Source organism: Anser cygnoides, chromosome Z (genome assembly GCF_040182565.1).
Source record: "Anser cygnoides isolate HZ-2024a breed goose chromosome Z, Taihu_goose_T2T_genome, whole genome shotgun sequence".
NCBI lineage: Eukaryota > Metazoa > Chordata > Aves > Anseriformes > Anatidae > Anser > Anser cygnoides.
Window position 1 is genome coordinate 78,557,926 of NC_089912.1, and position 15,403 is coordinate 78,573,328.

The 15,403-nt window shown below is 35.9% G+C and overlaps 1 protein-coding gene across 1 annotated transcript in view; it reads right to left on the reverse strand.

The window, feature by feature from the left end:
- Positions 1 to 15,403, reverse strand: part of SCAMP1 (secretory carrier membrane protein 1) — a 38,540-nt gene that overhangs the window by 4,202 nt on the left and 18,935 nt on the right. The window contains exons 3-8 of the mRNA XM_048055028.2: positions 9,335 to 9,433; positions 8,954 to 9,065; positions 5,536 to 5,664; positions 4,055 to 4,214; positions 2,330 to 2,431; positions 632 to 749 (exon numbers count right to left, since the gene is read on the reverse strand). Coding sequence (XP_047910985.1) covers positions 632 to 749; positions 2,330 to 2,431; positions 4,055 to 4,214; positions 5,536 to 5,664; positions 8,954 to 9,065; positions 9,335 to 9,433 — 720 coding nt within the window. The remainder of the gene's footprint in view (positions 1 to 631; positions 750 to 2,329; positions 2,432 to 4,054; positions 4,215 to 5,535; positions 5,665 to 8,953; positions 9,066 to 9,334; positions 9,434 to 15,403) is intronic.

Here is a 15,403-nt window from a genome sequence, read left to right on the forward strand (position 1 = left end):
CTATTAGCAGGGTTATTATCTAAACTTGGACCTTCTGGAAGGGAATACACAAAAAGAACCAAGGGAAAAATGTACCTTTGAGGTTTTATTCAATGTAATCATTAACTGACAACAACACGTTAAAATCAATTTCAGGAGAAAAATAAAAATGCTTTTCTGAAGTTCAAGGCATCTCCATCTTTTATTGATTTTAATCAATGATTAAAATAGAACAATGGCAATGATTCTAACAACCAAAACTTAGCAGTCATTTGAGTCACACTGTTCTTCACTCAGACTGATGAATGAACCACCACAGATTTGAAAACTGCAACCTCGTATCTACAGCTACAACCTTAGTGTCAGTGAATTCACTTATCCCACTCACTGTAGGCTTACCTCCCAACTTATTTGGACTTACCCTTCCCCATCTCAGTTTGCAGAAAATAAGTGCATTGTAAAAACAGCTGAATGTAAATTGAATAACAGTTCAAGAAAAAAAAAATACTATAGAAGCACAAATGTTAATATGTAAGGCAGACCCTAAGAATATCATGTCATGCCCATTACTTTGTGAGAGCATACCTCTCCCAAGCAGGAAAACAAAATCTATACCAAACATAGAAAGAGAAGAGTGGAATAAGTAACTTACCTTTTTAAACATAACTAATGAGATCACAGCGGACGCTGTGAAAAGTGCAGCTATGATTATCATCATAATGCCAACTGGGATACTTTTATTAAGACCAGTAAGAGACGAAATCCATCCACTGAAGAAAGGAGAAAATAAAAACTTTACGTTGCACAGCATAAGCACACTTTTCTACTTCTTCTTTAGAAATAACACAAAAACATGTCATACACATACAGCTTCCGTGTGGGAAGACCCATTTAACTGTATCCACAGAGTGATGGTTTGTTGATTGGGATTAATGTAATAATTTTTTGAAAGTAAAAAGGAGAACATCAGATTAACCTACTACAAGATCACTATATCTTTTGACATCTCTCCATTTTTTGAAACTGAAACACCACCAAAGTACAGTATCAAATCTGAAACCACAAAAGCAGGTTGTCTTATGAAAAATAAAACATCAAGACAGGAAAGATTCTTCCAATGAAAAGAGCAAAAATATTCTGTAAACCCAAAGACCTTAAAAATTTCCTCTATCTGCTTCAAATTGCTTTGATATCTCTGATGTCTAACTGGACTTCACCACAAATCTCCAAAATTCAAACTGTAATTAACATCTTCTGATGATCTGGATACTTTTCACAACCATATGCCAAGTATTGTTAAAAGCACATTCTACATGTGTGGAAAGTTGTCCCTCCAAAATTACTTTTCCTCCCCCCCCCCATGTCAATCAAGGTATCAATGAAAAAGGAAAACACTGGATTTGAGAGCAAAAGTAGTGAAAAAGAGGTTTTCCTTATACTCTAGTTCTAAAACAATAATGTTTTGTCTGCTGTACAAATGTTTGGAAGTTTGCAGCAAAATGTCACTGATACAGAGAAACGTCATTACCAGATCCAGTACTGCCAGTCATAGTTCTCCATATCATCTCATCTGGCTACTGTAACCATGCTTTTAGTTAATTCTGTTTTGTTTGGTTATTTATTTTTTTTTCCTCCAAGAACGGTATGATTCCTAACAGCTTTTCCATGTAAAATCTAAGTACACTCTGAAGCTTACAATAAGGGCTATATATACATAAAAGCTTCACGTAAATGCTATATACTTACAAGCAGCAAAAAAGAAAAATCAACAATTATGAGCTGATTCAGACAAACAAGCTTTTCAAATAATATTTAAGATAGACCACCATATTCACCTGAATACAATGTTGACTCATTCTTCAAATTTTAGCTGAAAATTTCATTAGCAAGTAGGAAGTATATTAATATAATTACAAATAACTGAATATCCAAAACACCAGACAAGTGGCATGCTATTATATTATGTCTAAATTACTCTCATTTTCTCTAAGTTTTCCTTTTTTTAAGTTCTAAAAATAGATCACATAACATCTCTACACACCACTAAAACAGAGGAGATAAAAGAGTAGTCCAGGGTGGCTTACACTGAACAATAAAATTCTGACCAGCCTAATAATAGCAGTACTTCACACACTTTCACCATGTTTTTCCTAGTTAAGAGCACTTTAAAAATGCCTTTTTGGGTGCTAAAATAAACAATTTCAGTGAAAACAAATATATATATATATATATATATATATATATACATACATACATATATATGTATTTTGAAAAAACACATTGCGGTTGCTATATCAAATGTGTTTGTCTAACAGACAATATACAAGGCTACAGAAAACACAATACTTACCAGTTTCCCCATCTTTGAAATCCTGCAGCTTGAAGTACATGTACAGCAAACTGACAGATATATACAAAGAAGAACACAAAGAATCTGAACGAACTGTCACTCCTGAAAGAGGGGAATAAAAGATTAAAAGTAGCCAGGAAATGAACGACTTAACAAATGCTGTTGTACCAATATAAAAAAAATGCATTAAATAGAGGAAAAGTATGCTCATTTTTTGATGATATCTTCAACTGTCAAGCAGTAATTCTGTGGTTTTGGAGAGTTTATTTAGAGTCACTTCTACTTCTTTGATTTAATATCTTTGCCTTCTTCTCTAACAGAGGTGAGAATAACATCATGATTCTATTACTCAGTGTTTTGTTCAGCACACAGCAGGGCCTCTTAGACTAAACATATCAGTTTTGCTACAGTGAATGAAGAATAGAAGTCTACTCCACTTTCAGACTGAAATTTACAGCACTGGCACTATGGGAAGAAAATATTTTACTTGTAAAAGGAAATAAAATCTAATATGGAATTCCTGAAACATAATGGAGATCACAATACTGCTGTTTAAAAGCAAAATACACAAAATACGCTTGCTATTTCAATTACTGAAATGTCAACTTGAAAGACTGAAAGTGTTAAAAGCCTGTCAAAAACAGAAATATAAATAAACAGGGAAAACCTCACAGAACTCAAAAACTAATGATCACATGATATGCTTCCTACCAAAGTCCTAAAGAACGTAAAAATCACTTAGTTTAGTAACTGATTAAGAACATGGAACCAGATTTTGCTAGTGGTAGCACTTCTCGCAGAAGGGAATTTTATTTTCATTTCTATTTACTTAACTAGTTCAGTTCAATAATTATTTCATTTTCTGCTGAGCGACTGAAAGAAAGTTGAAAATGCAAGTAGTAGATTTCCTTTTCCAACCAAACAATATTCACTAAGAAAGGCTATGGATTCACAAAATCTAAAATTCTGAAAAGTAATGTGACATTCTGAACTCCTCCAGCAAATCGGGAATAATAATTATTTACAAAAATCAAGACAAACCAAAAAAACCTGCTAAGAGAGATCATATCAGATTCATAACCCTTTAATGAAAACTATAACTTGAAATATTCTCTGTATTTTCAATTGATCACAGTTCTCACCCACGTTGCTCATCCTGTTTTTAAGCCTTAAGGATATAAGAATTGTATCATATATGGATATAAGAGTCATATAGTCATAACCATGTAAGAATCAAATCATATAGTTTAATTTCCATTTGCACAAGCTAATGTGAAAAAAATACAAGTCTGCCAAATACAGACTGCTAAAACTGAAAAAAAAAATGAATTTGATTATTGTATGCTCTACTCAAGAATCTAGGTCTATGGCAATTGCAGACATTGCAGTTCACTTAACTCTCTAACATTTTTAAACAGAGCTTTATGAATTTAATTCAGGAAGCCAAAGATTTAAGATACCCTTAACTATTAGCCTGCTCAGATTCTTCGTGCAAAGGGATAGGAATATAATGCAAATTTTCCTTAAAATTGTTATCAGCCCCCAATAAAGTTAATTTCCTACAAATACTATGTTAATGGTAAAAACTGTCAATACTTTAAACGACATTCCATGATAGTTCTAAATAATCGCTGTCTAATAATTACAAAAATTCTGGAATGTTAATGCATTTCAACAAGTGTTAATATATTTTTAGAATATCCTAAGTTACGGTAAACTTGTTACCTGAAGGCTCCATAAAGTGGTCTGTACCAGCAGACAAAAGAACAAGGTGTAAAAAGCAAGAACCAGAGGATACTCAATCCAAAATCAACTCCTCGTGTAGCATCAACGTAAAACCAGGCCAAACATCCAAAGATATTAAGAAACAGTGTCACTGTGTGGACTGTAGAAGAAAAAAAAAAAAAACAAAATAAGTCTTAATTTAATTATGTTAACATAAGAAATTATTATAACTGTTATAGTAATACCTAAACAGAGCATTTTTAAGTACAATATAAACATGCTGACAATAATTAATAGCCTTTCTCTGCAATAAGCTCATTTTTATACAGTCTTCTGGCTTTCCAAGCCAATATTCCCAAGTGAAAATACTGAACAATAAAAATCAATTATTATCAGGTATATGGTGAAGAAAAAACTGTCATAAAAATTAATTTTCAATATTAAAAGGATGAAAAAAGACCTTTCCACTGCTGCAGTAATTGACACTTCCACAGTAGCTACTAGATACAGATGTTTGCACTTTTTTAATATGCTGTTTACTTTCTCTATAAATGCAGACTATCAATTTTAATATTACAATATGAATCTACTGTATTATTATGTTTAACAGAAAAGCTTATAAATGATATAAATTCAAACAAAATTTAGCTCTGTACATGCTCTAATTTGAAAGGAACTTAAAAAAAAATCTTAACCAAACACTCTGTGAATTCTACATCCCCTTATTATAGTAAAAAATATACTAATGGCATCAGAGCACCAAAATCTTTGGAATTTCCTCAGTATGAGAGTATGTATTAGGCTCTTATCACACTGGACAAGACAGACAAAACAAATGTGATGTCATTTGCAAATTTGATTCATTCAGCATTTCTCCAACCACAACACAGCACCTGAATGAGAGCAAAATTAACCCCACGAAGATTCTTCTGGGCATGTTTGGTGCAAAAAGGATAGCTGTAACATGGACTGATTTTTCAGCTAATTTACTTACACTACTTTTTTTTAAATAGACTAAAGTGATATTAAGTTCGTATTACAAACTAAAACTATACTAAACTAAAACTATGCATATTAAAGCAAATGGCTATTACTCTTTTCAAACTCACAAGTCTATTATTAACACTAATCATGAACTGTATTTCTTAACATATAAACTACTTTTAAAAACAGTATAATTATTTCTCAGGTAATAAATGGTCAAATCTGGTTTTACAACAACACTGATATTTAAAACAGAAAAAAGCAATATACCATGAACAAACTGCTTTAGGGTAATCCTTCCTCTTTTTTTTTTCCCCACATAAGTTTCTATGAAAAAAAATCAATATTTTTAAAATCAAAGCTAACAAAAAGATTTCACTTAAATGTTTAACTTCCGGATTGTAAAAATATATCTCATTACAGATGCTGCAAAACCCAAAGTAACCCAAATTCAAGTTTGAATTGGCAATTTGTTTTTTCTTTTAAAAAATACTTACACATCCACAAATAGTACATAATCTTTACTGTCTTCTGGAATTCTACAGGGATATCTACAGAAAAGTCCTGGTAGAAACATGGACCCACTGGAAAATTCTCAGGAAGAGGTGGCCAGTTATTTTTTCTACCTGCAAATCAGAAAAAAAAAAAGAGCCTTATAATACAGCTTTTATTTCTGTATACTAGAAAACGATACACGTTTGGTCTTGTTCAAATTGTTTTATGCACAAGAGTTCCACAAGCATATAGACAGCTTGAGCTAGCAGAACTCAGAGAGTTTTATCAGCAGTCCTCACACAAATTTCAGAAATAAAATATGACAAAATACAGCCAGATCAAGGAAAGCATCCTTGTAAAGCACTAAGCAGGTATCTGATAGTTCCTATAAAGAAATAAGAAAAGAGAAACCTTAAGAAAACACTCAGATTTGGGCAGAAAAACAATTTTTCAGAGTCCCTTGACTTTTAAATGCACATTTCCCTAAGTCCCACCATACACACTCACTCTGTTGAACACAAAGACTATGGAACAAATGACATTCTTAATTCTCAGAATCCTGATATTTCTCACACTGGTGTATCTCTAACACTTTTAACTACTTCCCAATATAGTTTACAGATAAAGCTTTGCTTCAAAGCCTGTAAAAATGAAGAAAGGCAGCTATTTAAATGTTCTTGACTACAGTACAGTATGTCCTACAGCACCAATATGTATGGATATAAAGTTTTCCGGCCAAGTAAGGACACAACAAAAGACAACACAGTATCAGACAGCACACTGTACTAGGGTGTGTAGATACATACTCACAGGCTAGGGTGAGTAGATACGTTCTACTATGCACAGACTCAGAGATTCAGGTAAGGTAACTATTAACAAAGCACTTCAAATTCTGGATTCAGCAGATACATTAATCACTATATGCCAAAACTAAACTAAAGACTAACCTAAAGACCTAAAGGACCCTTTACTTGAAATTCTGACAAGGTTTTGCTTGCAATTTCTATTTTAACCATAGCTTTCCTAGCAGTTTGCCTGCTAAAAAAAACAGAAAACTTGCACATCTTACATATTTGTATTATTGAATTATTTTTTCCCCTCACTCAAGACAAGATGAAGCTGACAGTTCTGTCCAAAAAGGTCCGAAACAGTGAGTACCTGTTGAGTTTACTGTCTCTTCCACTGAAGATTTTTTTACCTAGCCTTCAAGAGCTGAGGATTTTCAGAGGAAGCCTATGAAAGGTAATAAATTAATATGCCCATCCATATTAAAAACTACTCTGGAATTTCTTGTATGAAAGATATCTGATAACAATTCAGATCTTTATTCTGCAATTTATAGTTATTTCTGTCAGGACTAAAAGTTTCAAGACAGAGTCATAGAAAAATTCAGATACGTTATATAATTTGAGTTATTAAGAATAGTATTTAATGTTCTTTACCACCCCAGTGGCAAAGGTTTCAAAAATTTCAACAAAGACTGAGAGACAGCTTGATGAGATGGCTTGATACCTTAGATATTACAATCTTTAGATACTCATTTTCCAAGACAAGCGAAGACCCAGCTCAGAGTTATTTCTTTTAACACGTTACCACCTCAAAGGCTACTAACAAAACTTCAGTGACCTGCCTACAGTATGAATGCAGACACCTCCAAACTAGCTTCATGCAGAAAAATGGATTTTTCAGATATGCCCAAATGAACTAGCTGAAATAGGAAGCAGTACATTTTAACCAGCTCACATACAATGCTGCCCAGGCGTGGAGCTGAGCAGACCTACCAGTTTTAAGCTTTATTGCACTGTAGTTGATCGTACGTGAAGACAGTGTCCTAGATGACAGAGTTGGAGTCAATGATCCTTGCGGGTCCCTTCCAACTTGGGATATTCTACGATCCTATATGCAGCCACCATTTTAAACTGAATACAGTACTACTGAATACAGTACTACTGCAAAAGACCCTGCCCTGCAATCAAGACACCTCTACAGTGTTTCCGAAGGAGTTTCAATGACTGTGCAAAAGAAATAAACTATCAAAAGGAAAAGAGTATTCTTCTCTTCAGTCATGACATACAATTGCTGATTTGCAGCAATTTTTACACAATCATTTAATAAAAACCTAAAAACATTCCTTAAAGTTTTAAGAGATCTCTCATTTCTGTTCAGCCTTACTAAAAAATCCTTTAGATTCTTCACACTTTCTTCAAGAACTTTGATCTTAACAACTGAACTTAGTAACACAGTAAATACCATTTAAAGAATATTCTGAAACATGGACAGGGTATTATATTGCCTAAGATATAGATGAAAGGAACAGAACTGTTACTAAAGCCTGGAACAGATAAGTAATCAATCCAGACCATCAATGCAAGTTACTGATATCAGGTGAAGGGTAATACATGGAGAAGGAAATGAAAAAATTACAAAAAAAATCATTATGTTGGAGGAAAGGTACAGAGACTTAATGAAAATATTGAAAAGAATAAATACTGTGAAAATTTAAAATGGTTTAATAAAGGGACTGTAATTCTGTTCCTAAGAACAGCAGTTCCCCATTCCCAGACCCTAGCATGTGACATGGTAGTAACTCAAATTCTCAGGGAATTTTCTAAGCAATTATGTAATTGGGAATTCTACTACTGTATGTTCAATTTCAAGAGGAGAAAAGAAAAAAACACCAGGAAATGATGTTGAAATACAATAGTCAGAATTCTAGATACAAGTGAAAAGACCATACAAAAACAACCTTGCACACAGTGTTTTGCAGTCTTTTTCTAATTTCATTCTGAAGTTCTTCCTTTTCAAAGGGAATATTCACATAATATGCTCTTCTGGCATAGTATCTTCAGCTAAGAGTACGTGTATCTTCTCATTTGTGAAAGTACAGTATAAAAACTGTTTGTATTAAATGGCACAGTTAAAATTTGTAGTAGAATGAGATGCTGATCTTAATTATAGGTTCTAAGTGTCATACCAGAAATTAATAACACTCTTTTTGCTATTTGTATGGAATATTATGTCTGCAACACAGCAAAAGTTAAGAAAACATTACAAAAAAATCGAAGTTCTTGTACAGCTATACATAATGACAGAAGACAAATCAGAGACATGCTACTTATGAAGTTATTTTATTTTTTCCTCAAAATGCTCCACTTTATTCAGAGTTACCTGGATATTACCTTAAAATAAAAATAACTGATAGGAGAGAGTAACATGTAACAAAGGCCACATTTAGAATTGTTGCTGTGAAAATCTGCACAGGACAAGCCAATTTTTATTGACTTCATGCACTGTTCCAAATGAGATAAATTTTCTTTTCCTGAAGAGATTATAAAAATTTAAACAATGTAACTGTAAAACAAAAACAGTTTCTAAGAAGTTTAATTCTGCAAGTTAAAAAAGTATTTTTTTCAAGCATACCCCCCTGCTGATTGAGACTCTGCATTTCCCTTTCCCTGCGATCCAGTTCAGCTGCTTTTCTTTCCAGTTCTTCTTGACGCTTTAGCAGTTCTGCCTGGGCCAAGGCATGCTCCTAAAGAAAACAGGCATTGTTAGGTATTGTTAAAAAAAAAAAACAACCCAAACTCTGAATATTCCATGTCTATCTCATATAATTAAGAATTTCCAGTTATGGATGAAGACTGACTTGGTACTGCATGAAAACATAAAATAACTTAAAAGCAGTATTAATTTCTACAAATCAGTAGGAAGCAATGCTTATTTATAAAAGACATTATTCCAGAAGGACATTTATATAACTATAATTAAATGGAATCCAGTACCTGAAAGTTATAGACAAACCTTTGCAATTTGCGTGTAAGCAGGTGGTTCTTCTGTTGGTTTCATTATTGCTGGCTGAGTACTGGGTACATTAGGCATTTTCACATTTCCTGGAGGAGCCTAAGAAAACAAGATAATTATAGGGAAACAGTCTCCTATTATAATAAATAGGTTTTCATTAAGTCTGTAGGAACTGATCCAGTTGTTTTAAAGGAAGTGTTACTGATAAAATCTGATGTACTACCTGTGATACTTATAACTTGAGGAAAAAGAAGATAATATTCCATGGTGCAGCATTCTGCTTAGCTGTTTTTGCAGGGCACTGCTTGCCATAAACACACATGGAATTTTATGGATCACTAGAAAGTAAATAAAATTTTAATTTTGTTCAGACATGAATATGGGTGAGAGCAGTTATTTTTAAGAGAATTGTATGATTTAACTCAATTCTCATGTGACCTACTCATATTCTCAAACACAATGTCATTTATTAGTAATGTCTTCCAGTGCTTTCTACTTAACAAAGGCTTAAATCACCTGGTTAACCAGAGAAGCAATGTACCATATTCAGTTTTCAAATTCAGGACTCAATCTATTGCTTAACTATTCCACCAGTAGTTACTGTAGTATCTAGTTTCAAGTACCTGTGCCAATTTGGTCACTGGTTGTTACCTATAAAAAGCAGCTTACAAGAAAGTTTTTGAGGGTCTTTTTTGTTTGTTTCTTGTCCTGCTTAATCCTGTTTGTCATCTCCTCCAATTTTCTCTACATCAAGTAGATCAAGTCTCACCATCTTCAAACATAAGATACTTAAAAATCCTGCTCCAGAATAACAAAAAGCTAATGATCAAAAACTGTATACATTACACAACGTAGGCCAAACCGAAAAAAAAAAAAAGGTCTGATTATTGTAGCTCTGTGGCTGAAGTAACAACAGTTTTGAAAGCACAACTTAACCAATAAGCAGATGCTTGCTAGACTAAGGAGCATGACTGCCTACAGTCTCCAGTAAGAGCCCAGCAGCCTTCCACAGACACATGTAATAGTGTTAAAAGTGAACAGGCAGACCAGAAAATATTTGAACAATGAATTCAAAGATATTTATCCTTTAACGATACTTTGTCAAAACAGCCTGAACTGCTGCTAATGATTGGAACATGTATATATGCTTATAAATAGAGGAACCAATTGTAACACTCGTTAAAGACACATAATTAAAGATGCCAGTCAACAACATATATACCACATTAATATGAGGAACCAATTACATAGAAGATTCTTCAGATTCAGATTTCTGCTTTTGTTAGGCTCCACTATATGCTGTCATCTATACAGTGCTTGACTTGTTGCACATAGTCATGACTATGCATGCACCTGCTTGACTGCATGTGAAAAAAATCCAGTCCCTACATAACAGCATGTGCTCCATGGAAGAAACGAGACTGAAACAGTAGCTTGGAGCTGGAGTATGCATTCTGGAATTCTAAGAAAGTCAAGAGGGGCTGTGGGACAACAGTTGTTTGGGGATGTTATAAAAGCTACCACCTCAGCAGACTCTTGAGACTGGTGACTCCTCTGGGACTCTCCCTCCTCCTGGGGACGTTTCCTACTGCTGAAGCCCAGCCCTGTGCACCTTGACACACTGAAGGCTCTCCGTCCAAGGCTGATGAATGCAGCTACTGCTTTTCTGTTTCCATGTCTGGATCATCGCAAGGTTAAACACATATCCCTGCGTCCACAGAAGGACGTTAACACGGCCAGCTACGCGAGCTGCCACAGGCAGGGCACTGCCTTAAACACTGCCCCCACAGAACACTGCCAGAACTCACATAAAACACTGGTACATGCAGTCGCGTGCCATCCCTCCTCTCTCAGGCAGACCACTATTACCTAGGGTATGACCACAGACAGATACTGGCACCTAATCCACTCTAGTCTCTCCGGCTGCTGGTATGCAGCATGCACAGATGGGGTAGCGTGAAATTACACAGAAAAATAGTTAAGAAAGGATTTAACAGAAGCTGCAGTGATGAGATGCATGGCTCTGTCAGATGAGTGTACTGACAGACTGCCCCCATCTGCTAAGAACTCAAGAGGAAAAAAAAAGCAAAAAGTCACTTCTTATGTGGAATCTAAATGGCTACACACTCTCCTAGGTAGTTATTTTTGAGCTACAGAAGGTACAACTACACCATTCAACCATTTCATTTACAGCATTTTAAACTCATGTTACCCTAAGTTTTCCCACCGAACTGAAGAACCCATTTTTATACTTCCAATCTAAGCTAAGAAGCAGTGAAAAAAGCCCCACAGCTGCTTGAGATAAAACAAACAGAAGTTTGCCCTGGAAAATCATCGTTCAGCTGTAGAAAAGGAAACATAGTTGTGCAGTTCCAGACTTTCCTATAAGTAAGAAGTCCTTAAAGTAAAGAAGGTACATCTTCAAGCTCTAGCATGGTACTGCATATCTGGAGAACTGCAGGGACTCAAGTAAAAGTCCCGCTAGCAAACAAGTTTATTACTGCACTGACATACATAGTAATTAAAGGGTACAGGAAAGAAAAAGTAAGGAAAAACGTTGTTTACCATAAGATATTTCTGGAAAACAGTTAACTTCTTCATTAAGCCACAAATAATTTATTATTTTATTTCGTCTTCCGAATATATTTCCTAATATTCAGTAATCACTAGCAAAACAGCAGATTAATAAAATGCATACATGACTGTGAGAAAAATCTCAATTTTTTCAGACAAGGTCTTCTGTGAAGCTATTTTATTCATGATTGCAAAGGCAGGCGTCCTGCAAGCAGCAGCACCCAGCAAAAGTACATCATAACCTTATATTCCCTATTACCTGATGCTTGATTCTTCCTGTCTCCTCACTGGCTGAGTACTACAGGTTCACAAACTACTCGACACTTATAGCTATACCATGTATGTACTATTTGACCTACTGTTAATTTCTCCTTTTCCTTTTTTTTCTTCTTCTTCTCTTGTGGCTAGAGGGCCTGTGATTTTTGTTTTTACTGATTTCACACTGCTTGTGCTGTTTTTCTTAGCTATCCTCCTTATTTTGGGGACAGTGGGACCTTCCCCTTACCTGCTTAATGTACTCCTCACTGCTATGCTACTGTCCGGCCTGCACAATCACTTTAGAATATGCAAGGTTAGTGAAATTTTCTACTGCAAAAGCACCTTCTATTACAAAAACACAACTTTATTTCTCACAGGACAAACAAGCAAGAAGCAGAGAGAAGAGAGAATAGGCACAGTAAGCCTTAATACAAACAGGGTCCTCAAAAGAGTGTTGTTTCATAAATTCAATTAAAACATACTCAAAAAAGTCAGAGAAACAATCATTTATTAGTGAATTACTATTTTGTTTAAAACAGTAAACTAGAAAGTTCTTTATACAGTTATTAAAAAGGCACTACACAGCAAAATTCCACAAGTTCATTTTGCATTAATTTCCAAATACAGAATAAGTACAGGCTTGCACTAATTACTATCTCTTAAGTAAGCTCGATTAAGAATTAAGCTAACTTCATAAAAAAGGTCCAAAACCAATTCCAATAAAAATCCTTATTGGAGTGTTAGCCAGCTTACAGTAGGTTCTTTGATAGTCTCATGTGGTGAAGTATTTACAAGTTGTTGCCTTGAAAAATTGTCTAAAATAGCAAAGCACTGCTGTAAAAGATTCACAAGACTCCACCTGGAGCACTGTGTTCAGCTCTTGGGGCTCCCAGCACAAGAACAAGGACCTGTTAAAACAGGTCCAGAGGAGGGCCACGAAGATGATCAAGAGTGCTGGAGCACCTCTCCTATGAGGACAGGCTGAGGGGGTTGGGGTTGTTCAGTCTGGAGAAGGCTCTAGGGAGACCTCACTGCGGCCTTTCAGTACCTAAAAGGGGGCCTGCCAGAAAGCTGGGGAGGGACTCTGTCAGGGACCGTAGGGATAGGACTAGGGGGAATGGCTTTAAACTAAAAGAGAGGAGATTCAGATTAGATGCTAGGCGGAAATTCCTCACTTGGAGGGTGGTGAGGCCCTGGCACAGGCTGCCCAGAGAGGTTTTGGATGCTCCATCCCTGGAGGTGTTCAAGGCCAGGCTGGATGGGGCTTTGGGCAACCTGGTCTGGTGGGAGGTGTCCCTGCCCATGGCAGGGGGTTCGAACTGGGTGATCTTTTGAGGTCCCTTCCAAACCAAACCATTCTGTGATGATTCTACATCTCTTCCTTCCCCCTCTCAAATCTAACAGTGCAATCCATCCATCTGGAGCCTGGAAGACTTTGCCCCACACTAAGCGTAACGAAAACTTGAAAACAAAACTTGGCACATGCTAAGTAAATTTGTGGTTAAAGGAGCAAAGTCTGGCTTACTGGCGTATCGAGCCCATGCTCGAGAGTTCTGCCCTAATTAAGATATAATTTACTACACTTAAGAAATGAAACAGATGCACTTATTGATCAGCATACATGGGGCCTTGTTGGGATTGTTGTTACTTTTAATACACGGGATGTTACTTGTTAGAACTAAACAAACGGATTAGATATTATAGATAAAAATCACTGTAAGAACTGTCAAACACTGGAACACGCTTCCAAGTAAGGCCACTGATCCTTGGATTCATTCAAAACTCAGCAGCGTAAGATGCTGAGCAACGTGATACAGTGGCTCGCTTTGAACATGGGTGTGAAGAAAATGACCTCCAGAGGTTTCTTGCGACCTACAACTTGGCACTTACTTTGTCATACTTGTCCAAATGCTATTGATTATTCATTCAAGTATTACTGGGGATTTGCGTAGAGGAGAGAGATACCTGACTGACTTAAAACGTGGGTAAGACTGAGGAGACATTAGCAAAAAGACACATGATCAGCAATCGTCTTTTGTAAGGGTGTAATACTAATTACTCAGACTTGTATTGCAAGAACTGCAATGACTTAGGGCAAGGAAGCTGGTGAAGGGTCTAGAAAACAAGTCTTATGAGGAGCAGCTGAGGGAGCTGGGGTTGTTTAGCTTGGATGAAAGACGGCTCAGGGGAGACCTTATTGTACTTTAAAACTACCTTAGAGGAGGGTGTACTGAGGTGGGGATCAGGCTCTTCTCCCATGCACCAAGTAATAAGACAAAGGCAAATGGCCTCAAGTTGTACCAGGGAAGGTTTAGATTGGATATTAGGAGACATGTCTTTACTAAAAGGGTTGTGAGGCACTGGAATAGGCTGTCCCAGGAGATCTTCAAGGAATGTGTAGATGTAGAACTTAGTAGTATGGTTTAGCAAGGGACTTGTCAGAACTAGGTTAAAGGTTGGACTGTATGATCTCAGAGGTCTTCCCCAACCTTAATGATTCTGTGACCTCTGGACATCACTCGATACTATCACATCTTAACATCATACACAACTGACAACTGTCCAGGGGAACTGAGTAAACCATTTTTAGAGATCCTACTTCACAGATCCATGGTCTTTGACCCTCGCAGCCAGAGGCTACGAGGTACTAATACCCTGAAATTCAACCAGCCCCACTGTACAGCACCCCTTTCCGTCCCTATCCCAAATGGGGCTTCTTGGACAGATCTTTTTATTTCACTGCTTTGCTGTCAAAGCTGTAATGGACAAAGAAGGAAAACAATATAACCTTTCCTGAAGGGAAGAGGCTGGCCAAAGATAATTGCCAAAGACATTCTCTTGAACAGATCTCCCTGTAAGCATGAAGTAGTGTATTTACCAGTGAGGGAAAGTTAGAGGGGAAGTGAGGGAGCAGGCTTTGAAAAGAAATCAGGTGTAACTGTGTAAATGATCAATCTGTTTTTACATTCAAACTTCATACAAACATTATATACAAATTCACTGTCCAGATGCAAGACAGAAGAAGGGGACCTATACTGGAATTTACTGAAAAATATTCCTCTAATTAATAATAATAATCAAAAAATAGAAGAACATGTCTAATGATTTTTTGTCAATTTTTTAATACATCAATTTGAAAGTGCACGTTACATGCATTAATGTGTCCATGCATGTTATATGCACACAGAGCTCAAAGTACAAGTTCAACATGCACCAGCAAAACTTGTAGAAGCAAGA